At 40.6% G+C, this 25,991-nt stretch overlaps 1 protein-coding gene across 1 annotated transcript in view; it reads right to left on the bottom strand.

The window, feature by feature from the left end:
- Positions 1 to 25,096, bottom strand: part of LOC119545276 (translation initiation factor IF-2-like) — a 28,655-nt gene extending 3,559 nt beyond the window's left edge. The window contains exons 1-3 of the mRNA XM_037850791.1: positions 25,087 to 25,096; positions 24,595 to 24,782; positions 23,745 to 24,491 (exon numbers count right to left, since the gene is read on the bottom strand). Coding sequence (XP_037706719.1) covers positions 23,745 to 24,491; positions 24,595 to 24,782; positions 25,087 to 25,096 — 945 coding nt within the window. The remainder of the gene's footprint in view (positions 1 to 23,744; positions 24,492 to 24,594; positions 24,783 to 25,086) is intronic.
- Positions 25,097 to 25,991: the final 895 nt, after the last annotated feature.

Here is a 25,991-nt window from a genome sequence, read left to right on the forward strand (position 1 = left end):
TGGAATGCTTTCCCTAAGTCTGGAAACAAGACGAGGATATCTGCTCACACCACAGTTACTCTACACAACACAGGAAATTCTCTACATAGCATACAAGGCCAGAAAAGGAAATAAAGGGTATATGCATCCAAGCGGAAAAAATAAACCTACCCCTATGTTCAGATGACATGACCGTCTACAAAAGCACTTCTAGAACTAGTGAGGTCAACAAAGTTGCAGTATATGAAATCGACATATGAAACCCAACTGTATTCCTATATGATATAGCGATGAGCACGTGGAAACTGAAGTTAAAAATATAGTACCATTTACAATCACTAAAAAAAAAATCTAATACTTAGGTAAATTTAACAAAGCATGTACAAGACTCGCATACTGGAAATTACAAAATGCTGATAGAAGAAATCAAAAAACATCTAAATAAATGGAGAGACGCACAGAGTTCAGGGACTGCAAGACTCAACATGGTAAAGACATTAACTCTCCCCCAAACTATCACATCAGTTTACGTGATTCCTGTCAGAATTCCAGCAATACTTTTTGTAGACATAAACAAGATAATGCTAAAATTTATATGGTAAGGCAACAAAATTAGAATAAGTGATTTTTTTGAAGAAAGAAAAGAGAAATCGCTCCACGCTTCCAAGATTTATTACCTCAACGGGGTAATCGGGACGATGTGGTGTCAACCATGAAAGGATAGACACATTGGTCATGGAAAGAAGCGAGAATCCAGAAACAGCCCCAAACAAGTATGGCCAAGTGATTTCAGACAGCTGTGCAAAAGCAGTTCAAAGGAGGAAGACTAACCTATTCAACAACTGACACTGGAGCAACTGGGTGTCAACAGACGCACAAAAACGTGAACCTCAATCTAAATCGCACAGTGTACACAAAAATTAACTCAAAATGGGTCACAGATTTAAATGCAAATGTAAACTGAAAAACTTTTAGAAGATACCACAGGAGAAAACCTTTGGGACCAGGGGCTCAATGAAAATTTCTTAAACATGACACCAAGAGCAAAATCCACATAAGATAAAATTAATAACTTGGATTTCATCAAAATGAAAATGCTTTCTCTGCAGAAGTCCACGTTAAGAGGTTGGGAAAAAGATTTGACAAAGGACTAACATCTAGACTGTATAAGGCACTCTAGAAAGTGAATGGTATAAAAGCAAAGAGTCCAATTAGAAAATGGGTAGAAAACATGAAAAGACATTTCACCAAAGGGGATCTATGGATGGCACAATAAGATACCACGATGCACGTACCACAACAGCGAAAACAAAAAATAGTGACAATACCGTCAGTGAGGATACGGTGAAACTGGATCTCTTACACATTACTGGTGGCAACGCAAAAGAGTACAACCATTCTGGAAAATAGTCCGGTGCTTTCTTATAAAATTAAATATACCATTACTGTGCAACCCAGCAACTGTCCTTCTGAGCATTTCTACCCCAGAGAAATGGAAATCTATGACCACACAAAACCCAAGACACAACTTGTTCACAGCAACTTTATCTGGAATAGTCAAAGACTGGAAACAATGAAGACATCCCTCAATAAGGGAAAGGTGAAACAAACTGGTGCAACCACCACGTGGAATTCTACTCAGTCACAAAAGGAACAAACTGGATACACGTGGCAATCTCAGAATCTCTGAGTGAAAAATATTAATCTCACATGGCCACATACTGTCTAATTCCATTTACATAAATTCTGGAAATGACATAGTAATAGAGATGGAAAACAGAGGAGTGGTTGCCCACACTTCCAGATGGGTGAGGTGCAACTACAAAGGGCAGCCCGAGGCAGCTCTCTGGGGTGTGGGATGGTGTCTAAGGGAATCCAAATACGATAAAATGGCATAATATCTATGCTGAACTCCCTGTTTTTACAGGGTACTATAGTTATGTGGGATGAAACCATGTGGGAACCTGGAAGAAGGGTACATGGGAACTCGGTATACTACCCTTGCAACCTCCTTTGAATCTATAATTATTTCAAAATAAAAAGGTCAAAATTTTTTTTCTAACCTTTCAAAATAATTCCTTAAATAAGAAAGCATCAAAAAGCAGGGTTGAAATCAATGATCTTAACTATATTCTGTGGTACTGATTCTTCTAATATTATAGAGTAAAACAAGAAATAAATAAAAACCACTTACTAATGAAACTTGGTAAGAGAAAAAATTTAAGGGATACTTTTAAGAGAAAACTTTCCTTCTGTCACTACAACAACAAAATGTTAAGAACTAATGATTCTCCTAATTGCACGAAAAACAATTAAGACAAGAAACATTCCACTGATTAACTGCTACGTGTCAATGGGACGTGCATGGTTCCAGGGAGATAAAATGAATACACGTTCCCCTGCCCCAATGAATGGACTTGCAAACTCATCTACAGACTCAGACTGGAGGAACGAGCGGCTGCCGTGAGAGTCAAGGCCATCTAAACAGGCCCCATGAACCCACTTTCTCCTTGGTTCTGACCAAACCACTCTTCATCTCTCCTCACTCTAACTGCCAAGTATTTCATAAGAATCTATTCTGCAGCCACTGTGGAACAAGTTTGGCGGTTCCTAAGAAAAAGTTAAACCCAGAATAACCACATGCCCTGGCAATTCCACTCCCAGGTAACCAAAAGAACTCAAAGCAAGGACTTCAACAGATATTTCCATGCCAACGCTCACAGTGACAATATTCACATTAGCCAAAAGGTGGGAGCAACCCAAGTACCCATCAACAGATGATGGATAAACAAAACGTGGTCTATACATACGATGGAAGACTATTTGGTCTTAAAAAGGAATGGCGTTCTGAGACATGTGACAAAGTGGATAAACCTTGAAGACATCATGTTGAGTGAAATAAGCAGACCTCAAAGGACAAATTCAGAGAGACAGAAAGTAGATTGTAGATTACCAAGGAGGGTTGGGGGAGCTATTGTTTAATGGGTAGAGTTTCTGTTTAGGGTAATGAAAAAGTTTTGATAATGGATGGCAGTGACAGTGGCACAATATTGCACAAGTAAATGATACCACGGAAGGATACACATGAAAACAGTTAAAATGGGAAATTTTATGTTTTATGTATGTTATCACAATGAGTTTTTAATGTCTTTGTTCTACAAAACACATACAAATTTACAAGTTATGGTTTCCTTTGCATACAATAAAACTGCAAATAAGAACCTACTCCACCATCCTTCCAGACAAGCCAAGGAGTCTTTAACTGGAGGGCTCCCAAATGGAGCTCTGGCTACCAGACCATCCCCATTTCCACAGGCAAGAGACTATTATTTTATCAACGTCCACAGGGAGGCATCTGAAAACAGAAAACTAAGCTTATTCATCGGATTCTGGAAATGGAATTTCTGAATAATTCTCGTTACAGATTTCACAGATTACAGCATATACCAATACCACTATAAAAATACGTGAAGTTTTTGGATGCTAAAAATACCTCCTTTTTATAACTGAAGATTCAATTAAGAGTCTATACAGTTTCTCCATTTGTTTGCAAACTAAAGCCAAATATAAAATATTTTTACTATAAATTGAGAAAGAAAGCTAGTAAGAGGAGAAATACAATAATTAGGGTGTCAAATTACCAACATAATTCACTGGGACACAAACCAGTGCTTATATGAATGCTTCTGAAACTGCATACAAAAAAATTTAACTTTACTCCATCAAATTATATGACCCTCTCTGTATGCTGTATTTTAACATTATACAAGAAATGTTTAAAAACTAGTTTTAAGCCAAATCTGCTTTCCATCTGTATGATTCTGAGCAAACCACTTCATCTCATTGCAGCTACAGCTTCTTCCTATGTAGACAGCATCTCGGCGCAAGTATGAGCTCATGTGTATGTGCACAGTGTACGTGAAAGCAGATCATAAAAAGGAATGGGTTCATGTTTATAAATTAAGGAATACGTTTAAACAAGCAAATGCTTGTACAATTAAACACGAAGGATACAAGTGAGACGAGCAAAAGAATGATCAGAACAGACAACTGAAAATGCCTATTTGCCCAAAAGGGGGATAAAAGAAAGGTAAAAAACTGAGGTCACAGTGGCTGAGAAATCCCAAACAGAGTCAAGAGGCTATCCTGGAGGCTTCTCTTAGGCAAGCTCCAGCTAGACATCCCAAATAGCCACAGTATGCCATGCCTTTACCACACGTAGTCCCCAAAAACCTATGCCCCTACCTGAAATTCTATAAAAGATTCACTCAGAAACTTAAATTCACCAGGTGTTCCTATATCAGACAAGTCCTAAAACTCAGAGGCAACACAGCCTCTTTAAGATCAACTATCAGATGTGGCCCCCTCTCCATACTGTCGACACCCCCTTTCAATATGAACAAGTTAGGGTGCTCACTGCCTAGACATGCCTGAAGAGGGAGAAAGAGATTGAGAGGAAGGAGTAGCAACAAACAAGGTTAAGATTTAACATAGGTCTATGAATACTGAAACTTTATATAAATAAATAAATAAATAAATAAATAAATAAATAAATAAATAAATATATTTGGATGTTGGGGTGTTGGAATGGCTGGAAGGAGGTAAATGACATGGTGGAACTATAGCCTATGGCATCCCTTGGGATTTGCTCTATAGTTGCTTGCTGAATTGTGCCTTGAAGGTCTTCACCTTTCTGTATATACCTTGTATTGCATAGTAAGGAAAGAACTAAAACTGTGCAACTGTAACCCACAACAATTTCTGTAATTACCCATATGACTGCTTGTTGAGCTATACATCGAGAGATGACACCTTTCTGTATGTTATATTTTACAATAATGGAAATGGCTGAAGTTGTGGAACTGTGATTCACGACATTCTTTGAAATTTGCTAACTAGTTGTGACATCGTACCTTGAAAGTTACCACTGTTATGTATTTATGTTAAAGTTCACAATAAAAAATAAAATGAAATTTTAAAAAGAATTTAAATTAAAAAAAATTACTAAAAAAAGTTATATGTGTAGTATGTATAACTTCTGAAGGAAACAATGCTGAGTAAAATACAATCCTACACATTCTAGAACCATGCTGTCCAACAGGGCAGCCCTGAGCCCCACGTGGTGAGAGAGAGCTTGAAATGGGGTCAGACTGATCTGAGATGTGCTCCAAACGTAAAACACAGACCAGGTTTCAAAGACAGTATTGAAAAAACATATAAAAATCTCAATTTTTACATTCATTACATGTAGAAATGATAATTTTGTATACACTGAGTTTAAGTTTAATAAAATATATTATCAAAATTAATTTCACCTCTTCCTTTTCACTTTCTCCATGTGGCTTCTAGAAAAATCACAATTACATATGGCTGGCAATTGAGCTATAGTTTCTATTTCTATTGACAAGACTGTCTGAGAAGCTAGCTGGCTGGTGGGGAAAACAGATGAAATAATTGTAGAACATGCATTTCCTAACATGGACAGTGAAAAGGCTGGCCAAACAAAGCAGAAAAATTCAAGTGAGATTGCAAAGAAGCTCCAAAAACACAAAATAATTTGTTGACTACTGAAAAACTCTTCCTAAAGAAAGAGGACAAAAGAACCGTAGGAGGTTCCTCCAGTAGTCTAACCATAATGCGTCTGCAAGAAAGGGGACGAGATGGACACAATATGGCGCAACTCCTCAGCTGCTCAGCTCTAGCCCCCTTTCTGAAGCGTAACTGCCCCAGGGCGCTTCCTAAAGACAGACCCGACTTCCTAGGGGCATCCAGGGCGGTAGGGTGGACTCCCAGTAGCTCCCACGCACAACCTCCACCTAAGCCTTCCACTTCCTCGCTTTTACTCCGGCTTTTCCCTTTGCGCAGGCACAGACATTTACACACGTGTGCAGAGACACAGACCCAGACACTCTTTCTTCCATGTCAGTGAAGACTCGACTTACACCCCACCCCTCAGCGAGGCCTTCTAAAACACTTCTTTGCAAAATCCACAGTACTCAGCTATCTGACCCCACGACACTTGTGTTGGTAACTGTACTATACATGACATGTAAAATGCATTATGCCCACTCATGTGATAAAACGAAAAGTGCACAGGAAAGCCCTTTACAGCCTAAGAGCTTAAGAAGACAGTTGAGGTGACAGAATAAATTCTCATCTTCTTTATATGTGACTTCATCACTTGTTACACCGAAAAACATCCCTTTATAAAGAAATACATTTCTAGCATAGAAATTGGGTGAATGTGCTATAGGCACTAACAAACTAACCTGCTTTCTTTCATGAGAGTAAGAAAAATGTCAGCCATTGTTTATTATTTTTGTCTCGGCTGTCAGGAAGTTCACAAATTTAATGACCGAAATTTGATAACAATATTTATCTCTATTACCCCTTCCTCTATTTTATCTTCCTGTTACTTTTTTTCCTCTTAGTTTACAGACGTCTTTTACTGTAAGCCAATTAAAATTATTTTTAGAAGGAAACACAATCTAAACTATAAAGCTCATGAACTATTTCGATCTTTACAATAAAGCTTATCTCTGTAAACTGCAAACATAATAATTAAGAATCACCCTTTCGTGAACATTTATTACATGCTGAGTAATTTATGTATATGGCCTCATTTGATTCTCACAACTGTGTGAAATGCGGATCTCAAAGGCAGAAATTAAGGCTAACCTAAGTTAACCTATCTGCCCAAAGTCCCAAAACTAGTTATCAGCATCTGAAATTGAAACCATGATCTTGTCAACATCACAAAGAATTCAGAAGTAGACCAATGCCTGAAAAGATCACCGCCTCTAAGATTTACCTAAGGACCTGCCCCAATCATCTAGCTTCAAGACCTGCCATCGTCAACCACTAACATGTATAATAAATAACTTCTGGATAACTGTTTAGTAAATTACAAGAAAATACTTTACTATTTGGGCACAACATAATAAAAGTTAATGATCCTGAGCCCAGCTGACAAACCAAGGCAAGACAGAAAATTATTTGTTTCCTTTTTCTTTCCTAGCAGTCCTCTCTACAAGTAATTCCTATTTGCAATCTTTTCAAGGGATAGAAATAATACCCAAGAGTGTAACAAAGGCTGCCACAAATACAGGCCATAAAAACTCTAGAGAAGAAAGGAGAAAACAAAGGGAGCATCTGTCAAACAACAAGTGCCTACTTCAAAATGTATCTCTAAAATGTATTTAAAACAACAGGCCATTTATCAAAAGCAGTATATAACCATTTTTATAACTGTTTCATATGACTATAACATATAGTAGTACACCTGGATGCTAGCAGCCAACCACAAGTAAAAATCAAACTGTTGGAGGCGGGGCAAGATGGCAGAGTGGTGAGGAGCAGAATTTCGTCTCTCCCCTAGAGCAGCTGGCAATTACCCAAGAACTATATGAAACAGTGTTTTCGGGGTCTCCAGTAACCAGTCACACATTGGACACAAGTTTGGAATTGGAGGAAAAGCTGAGATCGCAGTGAACATTGTAAGTTCCCGGACCAAGGATCTGGCGCCCCTCCCCACCCAGACCTCACAGACTGTCTCGCTGCTGGCTCCCTGAAAGGGGGGTGGAAAAAAAAACCAAAAAACAGCAATCTGCTGAGGGCAAGAAGGGAGGCTCAACCCAGCCTCAACTGCAGAATTAATTAACAAATTAATTAACTAACTTTGGGAGCTGGGGTGCTAAAGAAGGGCTGGGCTCCAAGAAGTGGGGGCACGTTAAAGCGGGCACCCATTCCCAGACTCCAAAAAAGCCATTTTTTTTCCCCCTACATTTTGTCCCTTCTGGCTTCTCACTGATCCCTTATCTTTTTGCATTTCAGTAGCCCCCGGCAGGGGTGGAACTGAAGCGGTTGGAGAGTAATTATCAGACAATAGCCCAAAGCATATCTTTAAATGCTCTATCCTGACCCTGACAAAACTTCCAGGCTGGGGAAACACTTTTAAAAGAGACTGGTTTTTTTTTCTTTTTTTCCTGTTTTCTTTTTCTTGATTTCTTTTCTGTTTTTTTTTTTTTTTTTTTTTTTAAATCTAAAAGTAATATATGTGGTTATTTTCTATCGGAAAGCCCAGGTTGAGGGACTAGGCTGGGCTTGGGGAGAGACAGAGTACCCACAGTGTCTCTGAATTCCGTATTCACTACTGAAGGCCTCCACCCCCGTCTTTAATTGGCAACTCAGGCTGACCAAGGAATCTACCTGGAGAGGCCCCAAAGAGGAGAGGGGAGAAGGGAATAGTGCCCCTGAGAGACAACTGGAGTTCTGAGGATTGGGAGAGTGGAGGGAGGTCCAGCTCAACTGGCAGTCCTCCTTCTGGGAATTCAGACCCCAGGGGCTGGAATTCAGATTGTGGCTTCAGTCAGCCACGCCCCTGACAGGATCAGAGTCACCAGGAGAACTAATGTCTCCATACCTCCTTACACTGGTAGGGGAGCTGCGGGCTGGCCAGCGCCACCTGCTGGACAGGAGAGGAAAAGCACCAATTCTAAAGGACTCATAGGAGGGTCTCATTCTCAGGAAAACTCCATACCCTCCCAATGAGACCTGGGCCTCACTAGACTGGGAAAATCTGACTAGGGTCGACCATATCTGAGGAGACCCACTCACAAAAAGGTTACACAGAGGCAGAGCAAGAAACAGAAAAAACAAGAGGGGAAAAATTCTGATCAACTAAATAGAACCTAAGTTACAGGTCTAGAATAAGTTGAACTGAATAACAGAGGCCAGAGAACAAAGCCAACCAACAAGAAAACCACCAGGTAAAAGACAGAAAACAAGCTCCAAAATAAACTAATCAAGGGAATCAGATGCCTAGACAACTTAAGATAACAAGCCATGCCAGGAAACACGAAAACATGGACCAGCCAAAGGAACAAACTAATAGCTCAGCTGAGACACAGGAGTGGAGGCAACTAATGCTAAATAAATTTGATGAAATGAAGGAAGATATAGCAAAAGAGCTGAAGGATATAAAGAAGACACTGGCTGACCATAAACAAGAATTCATAAACTTAAAAAAACAAATGGCAGAACTCATGGGAATGAAGGCCACAATGGAGGAGATGAAAAACACAATGGAGGGACACAACAGTAGATTTGAACAGGCAGAAGAAAGGATCAGTGAACTGGAAGACAGGTCATTCGAATTCATACACACAAAAGAACAGATGGTGAAAAAAATGGAAAAATATGAGCAGGGTCTTAGGGAGCTGAGTGACAACATGAAACGCACAAATATACGTGTTATGGGTATCCCAGATGGAGAAGAGAGGGGAAAAGGGGCAGAAAGAGTAATAGAAGACATATTCACTGAAAATTTCCCAACTCTTATAAAAGACAGAAAATTAGAGATTCAAGAAGTACAACGTACCCCAAATACAATAGATCCCAATAGACCTACTCCAAGACACTTACTGGTCAGATTGTCCAATGTCAAAGACAGAGAGGATTCTGAAAGCAGCAAGAGAAAAGCAACCCATCACATACAAGGGAAGGTCAATAAGACTATGTACAGATTTCTCTGCAGAAACCATGGAGGCAAAAAGACAGTGGCATGATATATTTAAGATACTGAAAGAGAAAAACTGCCAACCAAGAATTCTATATCCAGCAAAACTTTCCTTCAAAAATGAGGGAGAGATTAAAACATTTTCAGACAAACAGACACTGAGAGAGTTTGTAAATAAGAGACCGGCACTACAAGAAATACTAAAGGGAGTGCTACAGGCTGATAGGAAAAGACAGGAGAGAGAGAGTTGGAGAAGAGTGCAGAAATTAAGATTATCAGGAAAGGTAAAAGGAGAGGAAAAAATAAGATATGACATATAAATTCCAAAAAACAAAATGGTAGTAGAAAGTACTGCCCTTACAGTAATAACACTAAATGTAAATGGATTAAACTTGCCAATAAAAAGACCCAGACTGGCAGAATGGATTAAAAAACAGGACCCATCTATATGCTGTCTACAAGAAACTCACTTTAGACACAAGGACAAACATAGACTGAAAGTGAAAGGTTGGAAAAAGATATTTCATGCAAACAACAGCCAGAAAAAAGCGGGAGTAGCTATATTAATATCAGACAAGTTAGACTTCAAAAGCGAAACAATTAAAAGAGACAAAGAAGGACACTGTATATTAATAAAAGGGTCAATTCATGAAGAAAACATAACAGTCATAAATATTTATGCACCAAGCCAGAATGCCCCAAAATTCATGAGGCAAACACTGCGATCACTGAAAGGAGAAATAGATACCTCTACAATAATAGTTGGAGACTTCAATACACCACTCTCATCAATGGATAGAACATCTAGACAGAGGATCACTAAAGAAACAGAGATGTTGAATTGTATGATAAATGAACTACACTTGACAGACATTTATAGAACACTACATCCAACAACAGCAGGATACACTTTTTTCTCAAGTGCTCATGGAACATTCTCTAGGATAGACCACATGTTGGGTCACAAAGCAAGTCTCAACAAATTTAAAAATATTGATATTATACAAAACACTTTCTCAGACCACAATGGAATGAAGTTGGAAATAAATAAAAGGCAGAAGGTCATAAAATTCACAAACATATGGAGGCTAAACAACACCCTCTTAGAAAACCAGTGGGTAAAGGAAGAAATTACAAGAGAAATTAGTAAATACCTCGAGGCAAATGACAATGAAAACACAACTTATCAAAACTTATGGGATGCAGCAAAGGCGGTGATGAGAGGGAAATTTATTGCCCTAAATGCCTATATTAAAAGAGAAGAGAGAGCAAAAACTGAAGAGTTAACTGCTCACCTGGAGGAATTAGAGAAAGAACAGCAAACTAACCCCAAAGCAAGCAGAAGGGAAGAAATAACAAAGATTAGAGCAGAAATAAATGCAGTTGGGAAAAGGAAAACAATAGAGAGAATCAACAAAACCAGAAGTTGGTTCTTTGAGAAAATCAATAAAATCGATGGACCACTGGCTAGGCTAACAAAAAAAAAGAGAGAGCAGATGCAAATAAATGCAATCAGAAATGGGAAAGGAAATATAACTGCTGACCCTGCAGAAATTAAGGAGATAATGAGAAGATACTATGAGCAACTATATGCTAATAAACTAGACAACTTAGATGAAATGGACAACTTCCTAGAAAAGCATAAACAACCAACATTAACTCAAGAAGAAAGAGATGACCTCAACAAACCAATCACAAGTAAAGAGATTGAGTCAGTCATCAAAAAACTCCCAAAAAGGAAAAGCCCAGGACCAGATGGTTTCACATGTGAATTCTACCAAGCATTCAAGAACAAATTAGTACCAATCCTGCTCAATCTCTTCAAAAAAATTGAAGAAGAGGGAAAGCTACCAAACTCTTTCTATGAAGCCAACATCACCCTAATACCAAAACCAGGCAAAGACACTACAAAAAAAGAAAATTATAGACCAATTTCTTTAATGAATATAGACGCGAAAATCCTCAACAAAATACTCGCAAATCGAATCCAGCAGCACATTAAAAGAATTATACACCACGACCAGGTGGGATTTATTCCAGGTATGCAAGGCTGATTCAACACAAGAAAATCAATTAATGTAATACACCACATCAATAAATCAAAGCAGAAGAACCACATGATCATCTCAATTGATGCAGAAAAGGCATCTGACAAAATTCAACATCCTTTCCTGATGAAAACACTTCAAAGGATAGGAATAGAAGGGAACTTTTTCAATATGATAAAGGCAATATATGAAAAACCTATAGCTAACATCACACTCAACGGGGAGAGACTGAAAGCTTTTCCTCTAAGATCAGGAACAAGACAGGGATGCCCACTATCACCATTGTTATTCAACATTGTGCTGGAAGTTCTAGCTAGAGCAATTAGGCAAGAAAAAGAAATAAAAGGCATCCAAATTGGAGAGGAAGAAGTAAAACTGTCACTATTTGCAGATGACATGATTCTATATGTAAGAAATCCAGAAAAATCTACAGCAAAGCTACTAGAACTAGCCAATGAATACAGCAAAGTAGCAGGCTACAAGATCAACACGCAAAAATCTGTAGTGTTCCTATACACAAGTAATGTGCAACAAGAGGAGGAAATCAAGAAAAAAATCCCATTTACAATAGCAACCAAAAGAATCAAGTATTAGGAATAAACTTAACCAAGGACACAAAAGACCTTTACATAGAAAACTGTAAGAAACTGCTAAAAGAAATTGAACAAGACCTGAAAAAATGGAAGAACATACCATGTTCATGGATTGGAAGACTAAATATAGTTAAGATGGCAATTTTACCTAAACTGATTTACAGAGTCAATGCAATACCAATTCAAATCCCAACAACTTACTTTACAGAAATAGAAAAACCAATAACTAAATTTATTTGGAAGGGTAAGATGCCCTGAATAGCCAAAAATGTCTTGAGAAAGAGGAATGAAGTGGGAGGTCTCACACTACCTGACTTTGAAGCATATTACAAAGCTACAGTGCTCAGAACAGCATGGTACTGGCATAAGGACAGATATACTGATCAATGGAATCAAACTGAGTGTTCAGAAGTAGACCCTTACATCTATGGACAACTGATCTCTGATAAGGCAGTGAAGCCAAAGCAACTGGGAAAGAGCAGCCTGTTCAATAAATGGTGTTTGGAGAACTGGATATCCATTTCCAAAAGAATGAAAGAGGATGTCCATCTCACACCTTATACCAAAATTAACTCAAAGGGGATCAAAGACCTAAACATTAGCACCAAGACCATAAAACTCTTAGAAGAAAATGTAGGGCAATATCTTAAAGATCTTGTAAAAGGAGGTGGTTTCTTAGACCTCACACCCAAGGCACGAGCAACCAAAGAACAAATAGACAAATGGGATCTCCTCAAAATTAAACACTTTTGTACATCAAAGGACTTTGTCAGAAAAGTCAAAAGGCAACCTACACAATGGGAGATGATATTTGGAAACCACGTATCAGATAAGGGTTTAATATCCCGAATATATAAAGGAATCCTGCATCTCAATAACAGAAAGACAAACAATCCAATGAAAAAATGGGCAAAAGACATGAACAGACATTTTTCTGAAGAGGAAATACAAATGGCTCAAAAGCATATGAAAAAATGCTCAACTTCACTGGCTATTAAGGAAATGCAAATCAAAACCACAATGAGATTATCATCTCACACCTACCAGAATGGCCTTTATCCAAAAAACAGAAAATGACGAGTGCTGGAGAGGATGTGGAGAAAGAGGCACACTTATTCATTGTTGGTGGGAATGTAGAATGGTGCAACCACTCTGGAAGACAGTATGGAGGGTCCTCAGGAAGCTAAATATAGATTTGCCATATGACCCAGCTATTCCATTGCTGGGTATATACTCAGAGGAACTGAAACTTAAGACACAAACAGACATTTGTAAACCAATGTTTACTGCAGCATTATTCACAATTGCCAAGAGATGGAAACAGCCCAAATGTCCATCAAAGGACGAGTGGATAAACAAACTGTGGTATATACACATGATGGAATATTATGCAGCTGTAAGACAGAACAAAGACATGGATCATGTAATAATGTGGATGAACCTTGAGGACATTATGTTGAGTGAAGTTAGCCAGAAACAAAAGGACAGATTCTGTATGGTCTCACTAATATGAACAGACATTAATGAACAAACTTTGGGAGTTAAAAGCTGACAACACAGGCGACCAGGAGATAGAAAGAGGACAGAGATCAGCCATTTGATGCTGAAGGACTACAGAATGTTTAGGATTGATTGCACAGATCCAGAAATAGATAGCATAATACTGTGTGATGGTAGCACGGTATTGTAAGTACACTGAACAAAGATGTCTGTGAGTAAAGCTGAAAGAGGTGGGATAGGAGAATGTATGACACCAGAGGTAAAGATAGATGATAAAGACTGGGACTGTATAACGTGGCAAAAACTGGAGTGGCCAATGACTGTTACTAAATATACAAATATAAAAATGTTTTGGCATGTGGGAAAGCAAATGAATGTCAACCATGTAGAAATTTGAAAAAGGGATGGTATTCAGGAAAAAACATAATCAAAGCAAACTGGAGCCTATGGTCAACAGCAACATTGTAATATACCTCCATTAAATGTAACAAAGGCAATATGCCAATGCTAAATGTATTTGAGAGGGGGATATAGGGGAGTAATATGGGATTCTTGGTAGTGGTGTTATTTGCTGTCCTTAGTAGTATATTGTATTGCATGACATGTTATTTTTCTTATCATTTTTTCTTATTGCTAAAAAAAAAAAACAATTTTTCTTGTAGTAATCAGTATGTTCAAGTGCTGATTGTGGTGATAAATGTACAACTTTATGATGATACCATGAACAACTGATTGTACACTGTGGATAAATGTATGGTATGTGAATATAACTATAAAATTGTAGGAAAATATATATATAGGAGTAAAAGTGTTGGAGAAAACATGGTGAGAGGGATGATGCCTCACCAATATGGACTAACTACAATGTGTAAACTCAGAATTGAATCTTAGAACATAGCCTAACTTGTTATATATATAACATACATAACATAATTGTAATAGTCCCTAGATTGTAAGCTCTTACAGCAGTTAACTCTATCCCTGAATTGTAAGGACTATCTCTAAACTTTGAGATGCTGATCCCCTAGCGTATAACCTGATTGGTCTCTGGAACAATGCATATCTCTGAGACACCTGAAACTCAGAGCTAGAGCTCGGCAGATATGAATGTCAGTATTAGTGCATACAGCCACTGTCAAAAAAAAAAAAAAAAAAGCTGAAAAAGAGCCCAGACTTCAATTAGTGACATGAATGAAGCAGGTCTGGTTAAGACCAGGGCAAGCCAGGCCAAAGGGTAAAGGTTGAAACTGATTGTGTTTTAAAACTTCAACTTTCATATGAGACCAAGGGAATAGATATCTATTTGGTACAGGATCTAAATTTTCTAAACGGTACAACTCTACAGTCGATTTGTTCAAACACCACAATTGCATGGAACTTTGAATAGGAAGTGAGATACGGTAGGTTAGTATAGGCTGGAGTGAAATAGTGACACATCCTAGAGTAATTTGGGCAGATAATAAAAAATATATTTACAGCCTCCCCCTCCCCAGCCCCGAGGATCTGGGGGAAGGTGCGGATGTGTTGGACATCCTCGCCTGGACTGGTGTTGATGTTGTCACAAACATTGGGACTGGCGGTTTGATGTGCTGAGCCCTCGAGCATGGGACTTGCCCTTATGAAGCTCATTACCACAAAGGAGAGTCTAAACTTGTATGTAATGGTGCCTAAGAGTCTCCCCCTGAGTACCTCTTTGTTGCTCAGATGTGGCCCTCTCTCTCTCTAACTGAGCCATCTCGACAGGTGAACTCGCTGCCCTCCCCCCTACGTGGGACCCGACTCCCAGGGGTGTAAATCTCCCTGGCAACGCAGAGTATGACTCCCAGGGATGAATGTGGACCCAGCATCGTTGGACTGAGAGTATCTTCTTGACCAAAAGGGGGATGCAAAATGAGACGAAATAGTTTCAGTGGCTGAGAGATTCCAAATGGAGTCGAGAGGTCACTCTGGTGGACATTCTTATGCACTATATAGATAACACCTCTTAGGCTTTAATGTACTGGAACAGCTAGAAGTAAATACCTGAAACTACCAAACTCCAACCCAGCAGTCTGGACTCCTGAAGACAATTATATAATAATGCAGATTACAAGGGGTGACAGTGTGATTGTGAAGACCTTGTGGATCACACCCCCTTTATCTAGTGTATGGATGAGTGGAGGAATGGGGATAAAAACTAAAGGACAAACGGGGTGGGATGGGGGGATGATTTGGGTGTTCTTTTTTCACTTTTATTTTTTATTCTTGTTCTGGTTCTTTCTGATATAAGGAAAATGTTCAGAGATAGATTGTGGTGATGAATGAATAACTATGTTATCATGCTGTGAACAGTGGATTGTATATCATGGATGATTGTATGGTGTGTCAATGTATTTCAATAAAACTGAAATTAATGAAAAAAAATATGTGGGGGAAAAAAAAAGGGGGGGGGTTGGGAGAGAATAGTTAAAAGCCTAAGGCCTGAACCCAAACCCAATCTATAAATGCCAATTCCCTCTTCAAATATAAAAAAATTTTAAGTAACACTAGAAATATTTATACACCATTTTAAAATCAACTTTCGGTTAGTTCCTTCAGAAAAGGAAAGTATTTGCTAGAGAGAAATGTATCGACATTTACACCTCCACAGAAGTTGCTATAAATCAATGTTTGCTTTACTTTAGTAAACTGAGAAGGGAGCTACAATTATTGAAAATTATATTACAAAGACTCCAGTATAATTCCTACCATAACCATTCGTTTTGTTCAAATATGGTAGATGCGGTGGTTCATATAATTAACTCTAAAATATATACAAAGAAAATCAATCACATCTATTTTGTCTAAATAATATAAATAAATCAATGCATATTTACTGTAATTCAGAATAGTATCTAAAGTAGCTACATGTTGCCTAACAAAGAGGTATCAAAGTCAAAGTCAGTTACCATTTATAACTGTATGGCGGGTTATTCAGGAAAACTCAAAAATTAATAGCTCATAGTATAGTTTTTGCTAAGTCATTTTTGTGTGCAAATCCATAAATGCTCCTGCATCCATCTTTTATTTCCTCTGAACAGCTTTTTCAGAGTCCCTGCGGGACATATCTTCTACAGAATCATCCCTCACTGAACCCGGCCCGACCTCCCCCCAACATCCTCCCCTCACTCAAGGCTGGCTTCTGGGCTTGGAGAACCAAGGGTGCAGGACCAGAGCCCCTTTAAAGCTCCTGATACAAACTGACAAAACGTCTATTCAGAACAGCTGTCACATTTTACATGCCCAACAACAGCATTTAAGGTTATTTTAACATGCTCTAGCAAACTACTGTAATTTTCTTTTTAATCACTTCTAGTTCATGTTATCTCACTGTTACCTTATGTTCTTATTTAGCGAAGCTGAATTTTTTAATTAGTCATGTATATTTCTTTTCTGAAATGTATCAAGTCCTTTGCCAAATTTTCTACTAAATGTTAATTTTCTCACTGATTTGACCTACAATATTTAATACCTAATGAAAAAAATTAATTTAGTGTGTTAGTGATTTAACTTTCGGGCACAACAGATAGAATGTGACTCAAACTGGCTCACGCACTGAAAAGTCTGCAGGTACAGCTGACCTGGGGGCTCCAAAGATGCCAATGACAACGGGGGTCTTGGTTCTAAGTCCTCTGTGACGGCTCCTCTCCCAAGCAGACCCTGCCTTCAAGGTGGAGGGTGCCAGTCACGTCTGGATGTACACTCTAACATCTTCGCAACCCCAGCAAAACAGCAACGCTATAAGGCCGTCTTAGAAGGGCAGCTCGATTTTATAACCAACGTGTGTCACTGATGGGCCAGGTCTCAGTTTGTGTGTACGGTCCAGGAGAGGGAGAGAGGGGTCCAGAGAGCCCCAAACCATATTAACAAAGAATGGAGAAAGGATGACTCCCAAAGGAATACTTAAAAATCTAGAACTACTAGCAGCAGAAAAAATGGATGCCAGGCAGCCCAAATCAACAAATAACTATAGTCCAGCGCCCGGCTGCCCATCCACCTACATACATGCTTCTTTCCATATACACAACTTTTTAAATGCTCATGTTTAATCATATTACTGTATTAGCCACAACAGAAAATGCACTCACCACCTCTCCATGGGAAAAAACAACAAATGATATCCAGTTACTCAAGGAGCTACAGGTCTGATATCTGTGTAATGAGCATTATTCTTGGTCAAGGCCATTCATCTGGGAGGTATCTAATGATCTGACAATACATAGGTACAGACAATGGTTAAAAAAAAAAAAGCCATCTGGAGAAAGAACAAGATTCTTGATTCTGTTGTTTGAGCACTCAGTGTTCTCTGTGCATTACCCTACACTATTCGTCAGACCAGCAAGAACTTACTGTCCTTGGCCGCCAACTTGGCCACACCTGTTAGTACTACCCCAGAAGCCTCACTTTTCCATTACCCTCCACTGCCACATCCGAGAGGGTCACTGAAGAAGAGTCTCCTGCTGGCAGCTGAACTTTAGCAGCCCACTTCCTCCCTGTGAACGTGCCTTAGACACAAAACACCACACGCCCTTTGTTTACTGGCCTCAAGTTTCTCCACAATTACAGCTTCCCCGAAAATATCACTGAGCTTTTGGTCAGTTTACTTTACTCAGCTAGTTGAATCACCAACCAAAGCAAGAGGTCTTGTGCACATACAGAACCCCGACTGGGACTCAGCTCCCCAGGTCTCGGGCTCCCAGCAGCAGGCCTTGGCAGTGCCCCGACTCACCCACCGCATGGCCCCGGAAGCACTGGCACCAGCAGCAGGCCAGCTGGCCCTCCTGCCCCGGCCGTACCCCGGTCTAACCTGGACTGCTACTCTGCTCAGGAGGTGGGACAGACACAGTAAAATCCTCATCATCTTGCTCTCCATTTCAACATTTAAGGTTTGTCCCTAACATTGTCCCCTTCCCAGTTACTAATTTCTATGCACACTGAGGATTCTTTTAGTTTACAAGTGACAAAAGCCCAACTTACATTAGAAGCTAATAATAATAAATTTTAAGAGATAATTTAATGGTTAGAAAATGATAAATCACCACAGGCACAGAGAACTCTGAGTGCTCAAACAACAGAACCAAGAATCTAGTTCTTTCTCCAGCTTCACTTGGTCAAGTTCTAAGCCAGCCACCAGGCAGCTATAGCTTAGTGAAATCAGTGTCCCTTGGGGAAAAAAGAGTCTACTAGTTTCCTCCCCATCAGTAAGGGTTCTAGTCCTGGGACTAGTCTGTGGCTCCCCTGGAGTTAAAGGCTATCAGGAATCTAAAGAAAATCCCTGAGGCTCTGGTCCCTCCAGGGGCCAACCCCACCTAAGCCAGCTGCACCAAGAAAGGTGGGTCAGTGGTTCATCAAAGGGAAACTGAGGCACCATTATCAGAAGGACAGGTGGATGCTAGACAGACAGAAACAGGGGCATCCAATACCCTTTGGTACTATGACAGTGTTTTTTTTTATCTCTATCGAATGCATATGGGTCAATGCAACCTATCTTGTTTCTGTTAATAATAAAAATACAATCTTTGTTATGTGCTTATACTTGATCATACAGTTTCACTGAAAAGAAAAAGGTTTTTACCAGGTTCCTATATGTTCCCAGATGCCTGTTCAAAATAGCATTACATATATGATAATGCCTACATACAAAGAGAAAGTCAAAATATACAACACACATTTGCAGTTACAGGTATAAGCAGTACACTAAATGTACATGAGTTTAATCTATTGCAGGTTGCTGTCTTCTGGATCCTACCGTTGAACACAATTTCAGAAACTTGTCCTCTACTGCCTAATAAAGGTGTCCCGCATATTCAAAATGCACTTAACTTATCCAAGAGACACAAATACAAAATACATATATATACATATATATAACACACATAAACACACATACATACACATATATATTATGTCTTCTGCTCTACTAGAATGCACAGCTCAGGAGGGAAAAACCCACATACAACTGCAATACTAGAGAACAGTAGGCGACATAAAAAAGATATGCTGACAATGGAAAAATGTGAGAAATAAGGCAAAAAATGAAAAACCTGTAAAACTAATGGATGCAAAACAATATTTAAAACAGTCAAAAATGTGGAAGACAGAATCGTATAAAACCACTACATCATGATCTAAGATGGGGGTTGACTCTGCTAACCCAATGAATGTTTGGGGAAAGGAGAGTAAAAGAAAAGGGACTCTTGATGTATTTTTAATTAAACAGCATGGTATTTGCCAAAAATTGACTAGATGTACAAAACACTCATTTCAGATTGATAAAACCTGATCATAGGTTATAGATATATTTACTACTTCAGTATCATTATGTGACTAAATTAATACTTCTGAGGAAAATCTCAGCATTCCTTATGACATGGAAACTTCTAGCATTTACATAAGCAACCTTACTTTAATCTTCCATACCCAATAACAAGAATAAAAACATAATTCAAGTTAATATGAAAAGGATTACTTGGCAACACAAATTAAGATGCAGGAAATTCTCTTGTAATATAAATAAATGTGGTTTTATTAATGTATTAGGAATTCCATGACTATCAAAGATGTAACTATATATTCTAAGTAAATGCAATTCAAATGCAGAATGCATCTTTTCTTTTTGAAAATCCTAAATATGCTTAAAATGAAAATATTCTCATTATTAACCAAAAAATGAAAAAACTGATATATCTCACAATAATTCTTTTAAAAAATCAACAAATCAAACTTTATAGAATTATACTACAGAAGACAACTATTCAAAAAAACACTATTGTGAATTCTTTCATTAAGTAATGTTAATCCTGTTTTCTCTTTACTAAAAATTTATGTTTTTATTAAAATCTGTGATAAAAAGAAACTTTCACATTATAAATAAAATGAACACATCATATTTATATAGCATTTTCCTTCAAGGAAGGGAAAAAACGTTACGCAAACAGGTGAAATACATTTACAAAAGAAGAAATAGATGAAGTAGCATGCTTGTTTCACACCTGAACCAACCAACAAAACCCATTTCTGTAAACTCTTTGATACTGCCACTTTAAACAACGTCTCCCAGGATCAGAGTGGGTTGATGATCACTCTCTCGTCCTGATAAAACTACAAGGCAAAATTCTTGGCAATATTCTTTGTTACTAATGTTATTTAAAACAAACTTACTCATCTTCCCAAAACTATACACCTCATGTTTGAATATTTTACATAAACTACAGCATCACTATATAAAATACACAGCATTCACAATTAATGTCATTCATTTTGTTTTCTCATTACATTGGTGATTCTTCAACAGACCCCAGCACAACCAGGTGGTGGAAATGACTCTCCCCTTTTAGCATACAAAAGCAGAAAAAGCACAGCCACAGCGTGGTGAACAAGTGATGTGCTTGACTTTACTGCAGGACTAAACTTTACTCTGTAAAACTTTTCATTTTGGGGGCAAGGCACATGAGAAACAGCACCTAAAAACCAAGTATTAGTATTTCCATATTATATATGGAAAAACAATGTTCAGGGCGAATGAAGAAAGAAAACTATTTTGACAAAGCATTATTTAAGGTAGAAACGCTATTCTGTTCTTTAAAGTTTCATTAGTTCCCTTTCTTTCTTTTGTCATACAAAGCACTGTGATACATATTTTTCCTATTTCTACCTTACATTATCATTTAATGTCTTAAATTCAGATTGAAAATTTTAAATTCATTCTAAAGATATTAGAGGATTCTAACCTCTACTAAGCCACTGAGTGCCCTAAATGGATTTTACTCATTTACTTATTAAATAAGTAGAATTAAGTTTTGATCATTGTTTTAAAAATGTCTATGATTTTAAAATATGTTCAGAATTAGCTTAAATTTTCACATGACACTTTCATCATAAGTATACTGGAAAGATAAAGTCCCAACATTATAGTGCAAGAACTACTGCACTTCAAATGACCAATTCATACTCTACAAGCAATATAATTAACAACTTAATAATAAACAGCTCCTTTTGTCATTCATTCTTTTCCCCAAAAGTTTCCACTTAAAAATCTACTGCATTCTTAAAACGTGTAAAAAGAAATTTTAAACCTAAGTTTTTTATTCCAAAAATCAATGCAATTACAAGCCTTAAGTGGATTTGGGGATACACCATTTCGATATTGCCTTATTTCTTATTACCCAAGCCTAACAGTGAAGTTAATCTCTAAAATAATGTTGCAATACTTCATGCCAGATTTTCATAGCACTGAAGAAACTAAAATTTCTTTTTACATGAAAATAAGTATTTTGCTTCCTTTCTTAATCTACTGTATATCTACAGAACCCCCATCTGTTAAGAACTGATCCAACATATATTGCTCCTGCTGCAGAGTCCCAACTGGTTACACATTCAGATCAGTTTCCAGCTTGGAGAGCTCGACTGCCTCTTACCAGGCTAAAATGTACCGAGTAAGCACACAAATACTCATCAGAATAACCTAATATCACATTATCTGAAGTAAAAATGGTATCATTTAGATGAAAACTGGAAGAAACATAAAATGTGTTCCCTTAAATTTACAAAAATACAGTACCTGTTAACATATTAACATTATGAAATGCCATCTCTTTTCTATGAAAAAGAATAAGGGAAAAAAAAAAGCACTGACCTCCCATTTGCAGATGGTTAAAATTAAAACTCCCAAGAAAACAGTGTTCCTTTCAGTGTTCTAAAATACTTTGGTTTTATCTAGGAACATGGTGACATTTTCCCAAACTTACATTTGACTTTGCGTAGTGATGTATTTGAAGGGAATGTGCCTCAAAAGTAGAAAGTGGTGTTGTGTTTAAACAGCAGTAAACATAACAATATTAAGACTGCTATTTTCTTAGCAAAAAGAAAAAATCAATTTAACTTTTTTGTGAACTTAAGAGGTTCATAAACCGAAGACATTATCTAATCCACGTCTCAAGGCACCACTGCTGTAGCTGCAGCTTTCTTCAGTTTTCCAATAGATCAAATAAAAATAATTGCTTAGCCAAAAAATCAGATGGCTCGGACATTATAAAATCCCCCGGAAAGCATATTTTTATATCCCTGTGACTCCACATCAAATACAAGACTCAACTGATTGCTCCTGACTCAAGCCTTGCCTTCCAAAACCCAGCCTCACAGCATGTCAAAGACAAGATATTGCAAACGAAATTGTCTAAAAAGCTTCGCTGCATGAAGCAAAAACTGCATCTACAAAACACTGAAATCGAACTAGTCTTAATTGTCTGCAATTTGTGAGTCTCCTCTCCCCACTCCTCTCCATCTCTTGCCCTGACACCTTGTAGCTCCCTGGCCTATCCACCGACGGCGCAGAACATTAAGTCATGCTCAGTCCTGCAGTGATTCTCTCGTCGGCAAAGAACCCGAACCGAGCGCGGCGCGGACGCTTTTCCGCTGCTCTCCATCCCCAGGCCACGCTCTCGCAAGGCAACCGAGACCAACCTGTGCGATTGGTCCTCCCATTTTAACGCTTTGTGCGCCCAAAAATGGCTAAGGGATGCGCAGACTTGGGGCAATATGGCAAAGGAAGGCAGGTTGCCCCAAAAGGGGGTGGGGGAGGTGGGAGGACAGTCTGGGAGGACATTTAAGGGCCGAGGAAAGCTGAGGCGCTGCCCTCCCGGCTGGAGAGCATCACGCCCCGGTTGCTCAAGTTGGAGCCGACGCGCTCCTCGCGTCTAGGCAGCTCAGGGTTCGGGCTCCAGGAGAGTTCACCCTCCGGGCGCAGCCCCGCCGACAATTCAGAGTGGGGAACAGAACCCGGGGGGAAGGCGGCCTCCTGCCCCCTCGCGACCTCTCCTACCGACCCCAAGCCCTAGCGGCGCGGGATGGTGCGCTGCCAGCCGTGGGGGTGCTCACAACGGAGCCGGGTGGCGGGGAGATCCGCGGCGCGCAAGGGCCAGAGGGGAGCTCGCCCGGGACCCCGGGTGCCGGGGCGCGGGCCCGAGGGGCGCGCAGGGGGCAGAGGAGAACTCGCTCGCGACCCGGGGGCGCAGAGGCGCCAGCCGGGGAGGCCGGACGCCGCTCGGGACCGCGGGGCGTGGGCCCCAGGGGCGCGCAGGGGACCCTTACCAGGTTAAGCACGGTCTCCACGATGTCCCTGTTGCTGACCTCTCCGACCTGTATGAGTCCGATAAGCACGGCGAATTTCATGCGGATGTTGCGGATCGGAACAGAAGGGTTAATCATGCCCGCGGGGAGCACCACTGCGCCCGGGCCGCCGCCGCCCCCGACCGCGACGAGCGCCGTGGGCGGAGGCTCCAGCCCAGGGCCCGGGCCCGGCTTCTCGCTCACTATCTGCCCGCGCCCGGGCAGCGGGCACGAACCACCTCCGGGACCACAACACCCGCCTCGGCCCCCGCCCCCCGGCCGGCGTCTCGGAGCCCCGGCATCCACCGGCGCTGGGCCCGGCCGAGGAGGGGGTCCCGGGAAGCTCCCAGGCGCTGGCGGCGCCGCTGACCGCTGCCGGCGGGCGACACTGCCCGCCCGGGAGCCGCCGCCTCTGCGGTACCGGTGCGCCCGGCCTGGTCCCGGCGGCGATACGCGAGCGGCCGCGAAGAGCCCCGGCGCTGCCGCTCGGGCTGGCCGACGCTGGGGAAGCTGCGCCGCAACTGCGGCCGCAACAGTGGTCGCGAAGCCCCGACGCCGCCGCTCACGCCGCCATGTTGACGCCCCCTGCCTGCGGTGGGCCCTCTGCGCCTGCGCGCCGCCTGGGGGCGTGGCCTGGGCGGGCCCCCTCCCCGCCCTGCCCCCCTCCCGCCGGCGTCCGACGTCCAACCCGACCCCTCGGAGCCGACCGGCCGGTGAGCGGGCGCGCCGCTGCGGAGGCGCGGACGCGGGGGCCCGTCCTGGCTTGCCGATTCCCCCTGGGAGCGTGCGCGGCTGTGCCTGGCCGCCGCTCCACTGCGCGAGTGGGCTTCACTAGTGGGGTCGTCATGGTCTCGGCGCTGGCACCGCGCTGCGGGCGCGCCAGCGCCACGTGCTGGACCAGGTACAGGAGTGGCAGCCGCCGCCGCGGTCCCCCTCGCCTTGCTCTCGTCCGGGCCTCCCCGGAATCCCTCAAAGAAACCCTGGCCGCGGGAGCAGAGAGCGGCACCCCGCGGGGACCGCCTGCGGTGTCGGGGGAAGGAGGCAGACGGTGGCCCGGGGCTTTTTCCCCAGCCGTGAGAGAGGCTGACACCTGCCCGCGCTGGCACGTCAAAGAGAATCGTCCCACAGCCGCGCACTGGCACCCGCCTCGCAGCCCGAAAAAGGCTGCGCTGTGTCACTCTTGGGGTAGGTTAGTGGGAGCTACGAGCCCACCTTTTAAAAATCCCCAACATCCTCAGGTCTCAGGCCAGTGAGCCTCCTTCTTCCTGGGCACGTACAGTTCAAAGGAATTTTGAAATTATGTAAAAATATGGATGATTCTCACTGCCAGCCATGATCCGAAATAAAACTAGATTTCTGACTCTGCACAGATCTAGAAGCAGAAAAAAAAGGAAGTTTAGTAAAAAATGAAAATATACACAGTCATCTTGCTGCTGGTATTGACTAAAAGCTAAGTAAGCATGACTGTGGTTTCATCCTCAAAATGAAGGATGTCATTTTCTTTCATCTATTATGAGGCATGCCCTTCTCAATAAAGATGCATTACAAGCTACCAGAAATAGTGTGTATACTGAGGTATATTCAAATCATTTTAATTTTCATTTCCATTGAAAAAGTCAATAGACAAATCCATCATAATCCAGTTTGTTTTTCTCCATGTTTAACCCAATTCCACTAATCAGATTGACTCTCACGATATGCACAGGCTATGTATAAAATAATTCCTCAAAACCAGTGCTAAGGTTTCATTTTTGGTTGTGTGTTTGTTTTAACTTGCACTGAAGTGAATGAATTATTAAAATAGTGAAACAGAAATTTCTGAAAGAAATGGGTAACTGGTACATCCATTTAAGTTAAATAGTAATTATCAAATGCCAGAATAGTTGAAAGTGTGTGGGAAATTTACGAACCTGTAAGTATGGATAGTGTCACTTGAGATATGATGTGATTGAAAAATCCTGTGACATTTATATCCCTCTGTAGAATTTTGTCTCTCCCAAGTATCACCTACTGTCACCAGCATTGTTTTCATTTGCAAATTTAAAATGACATATCTGTTTCAAATACATAAATCCAGACTGAAAGGTCATCACTCTTGCTTTATTTCACTCCACTGTGCATATACTTGGCAGCCAGTTCTACTTTTTGCTATTTTTAGATTTCTACAGCATGCTTTCAAAAGCAGTGACAACCTGAACTTTCTGTTTCCTTTCTGAATGAATAGCTTAA

The sequence above is a fragment of the Choloepus didactylus genome, chromosome 10 (genome assembly GCF_015220235.1).
Source record: "Choloepus didactylus isolate mChoDid1 chromosome 10, mChoDid1.pri, whole genome shotgun sequence".
NCBI classification, from domain to species: domain Eukaryota; kingdom Metazoa; phylum Chordata; class Mammalia; order Pilosa; family Megalonychidae; genus Choloepus; species Choloepus didactylus.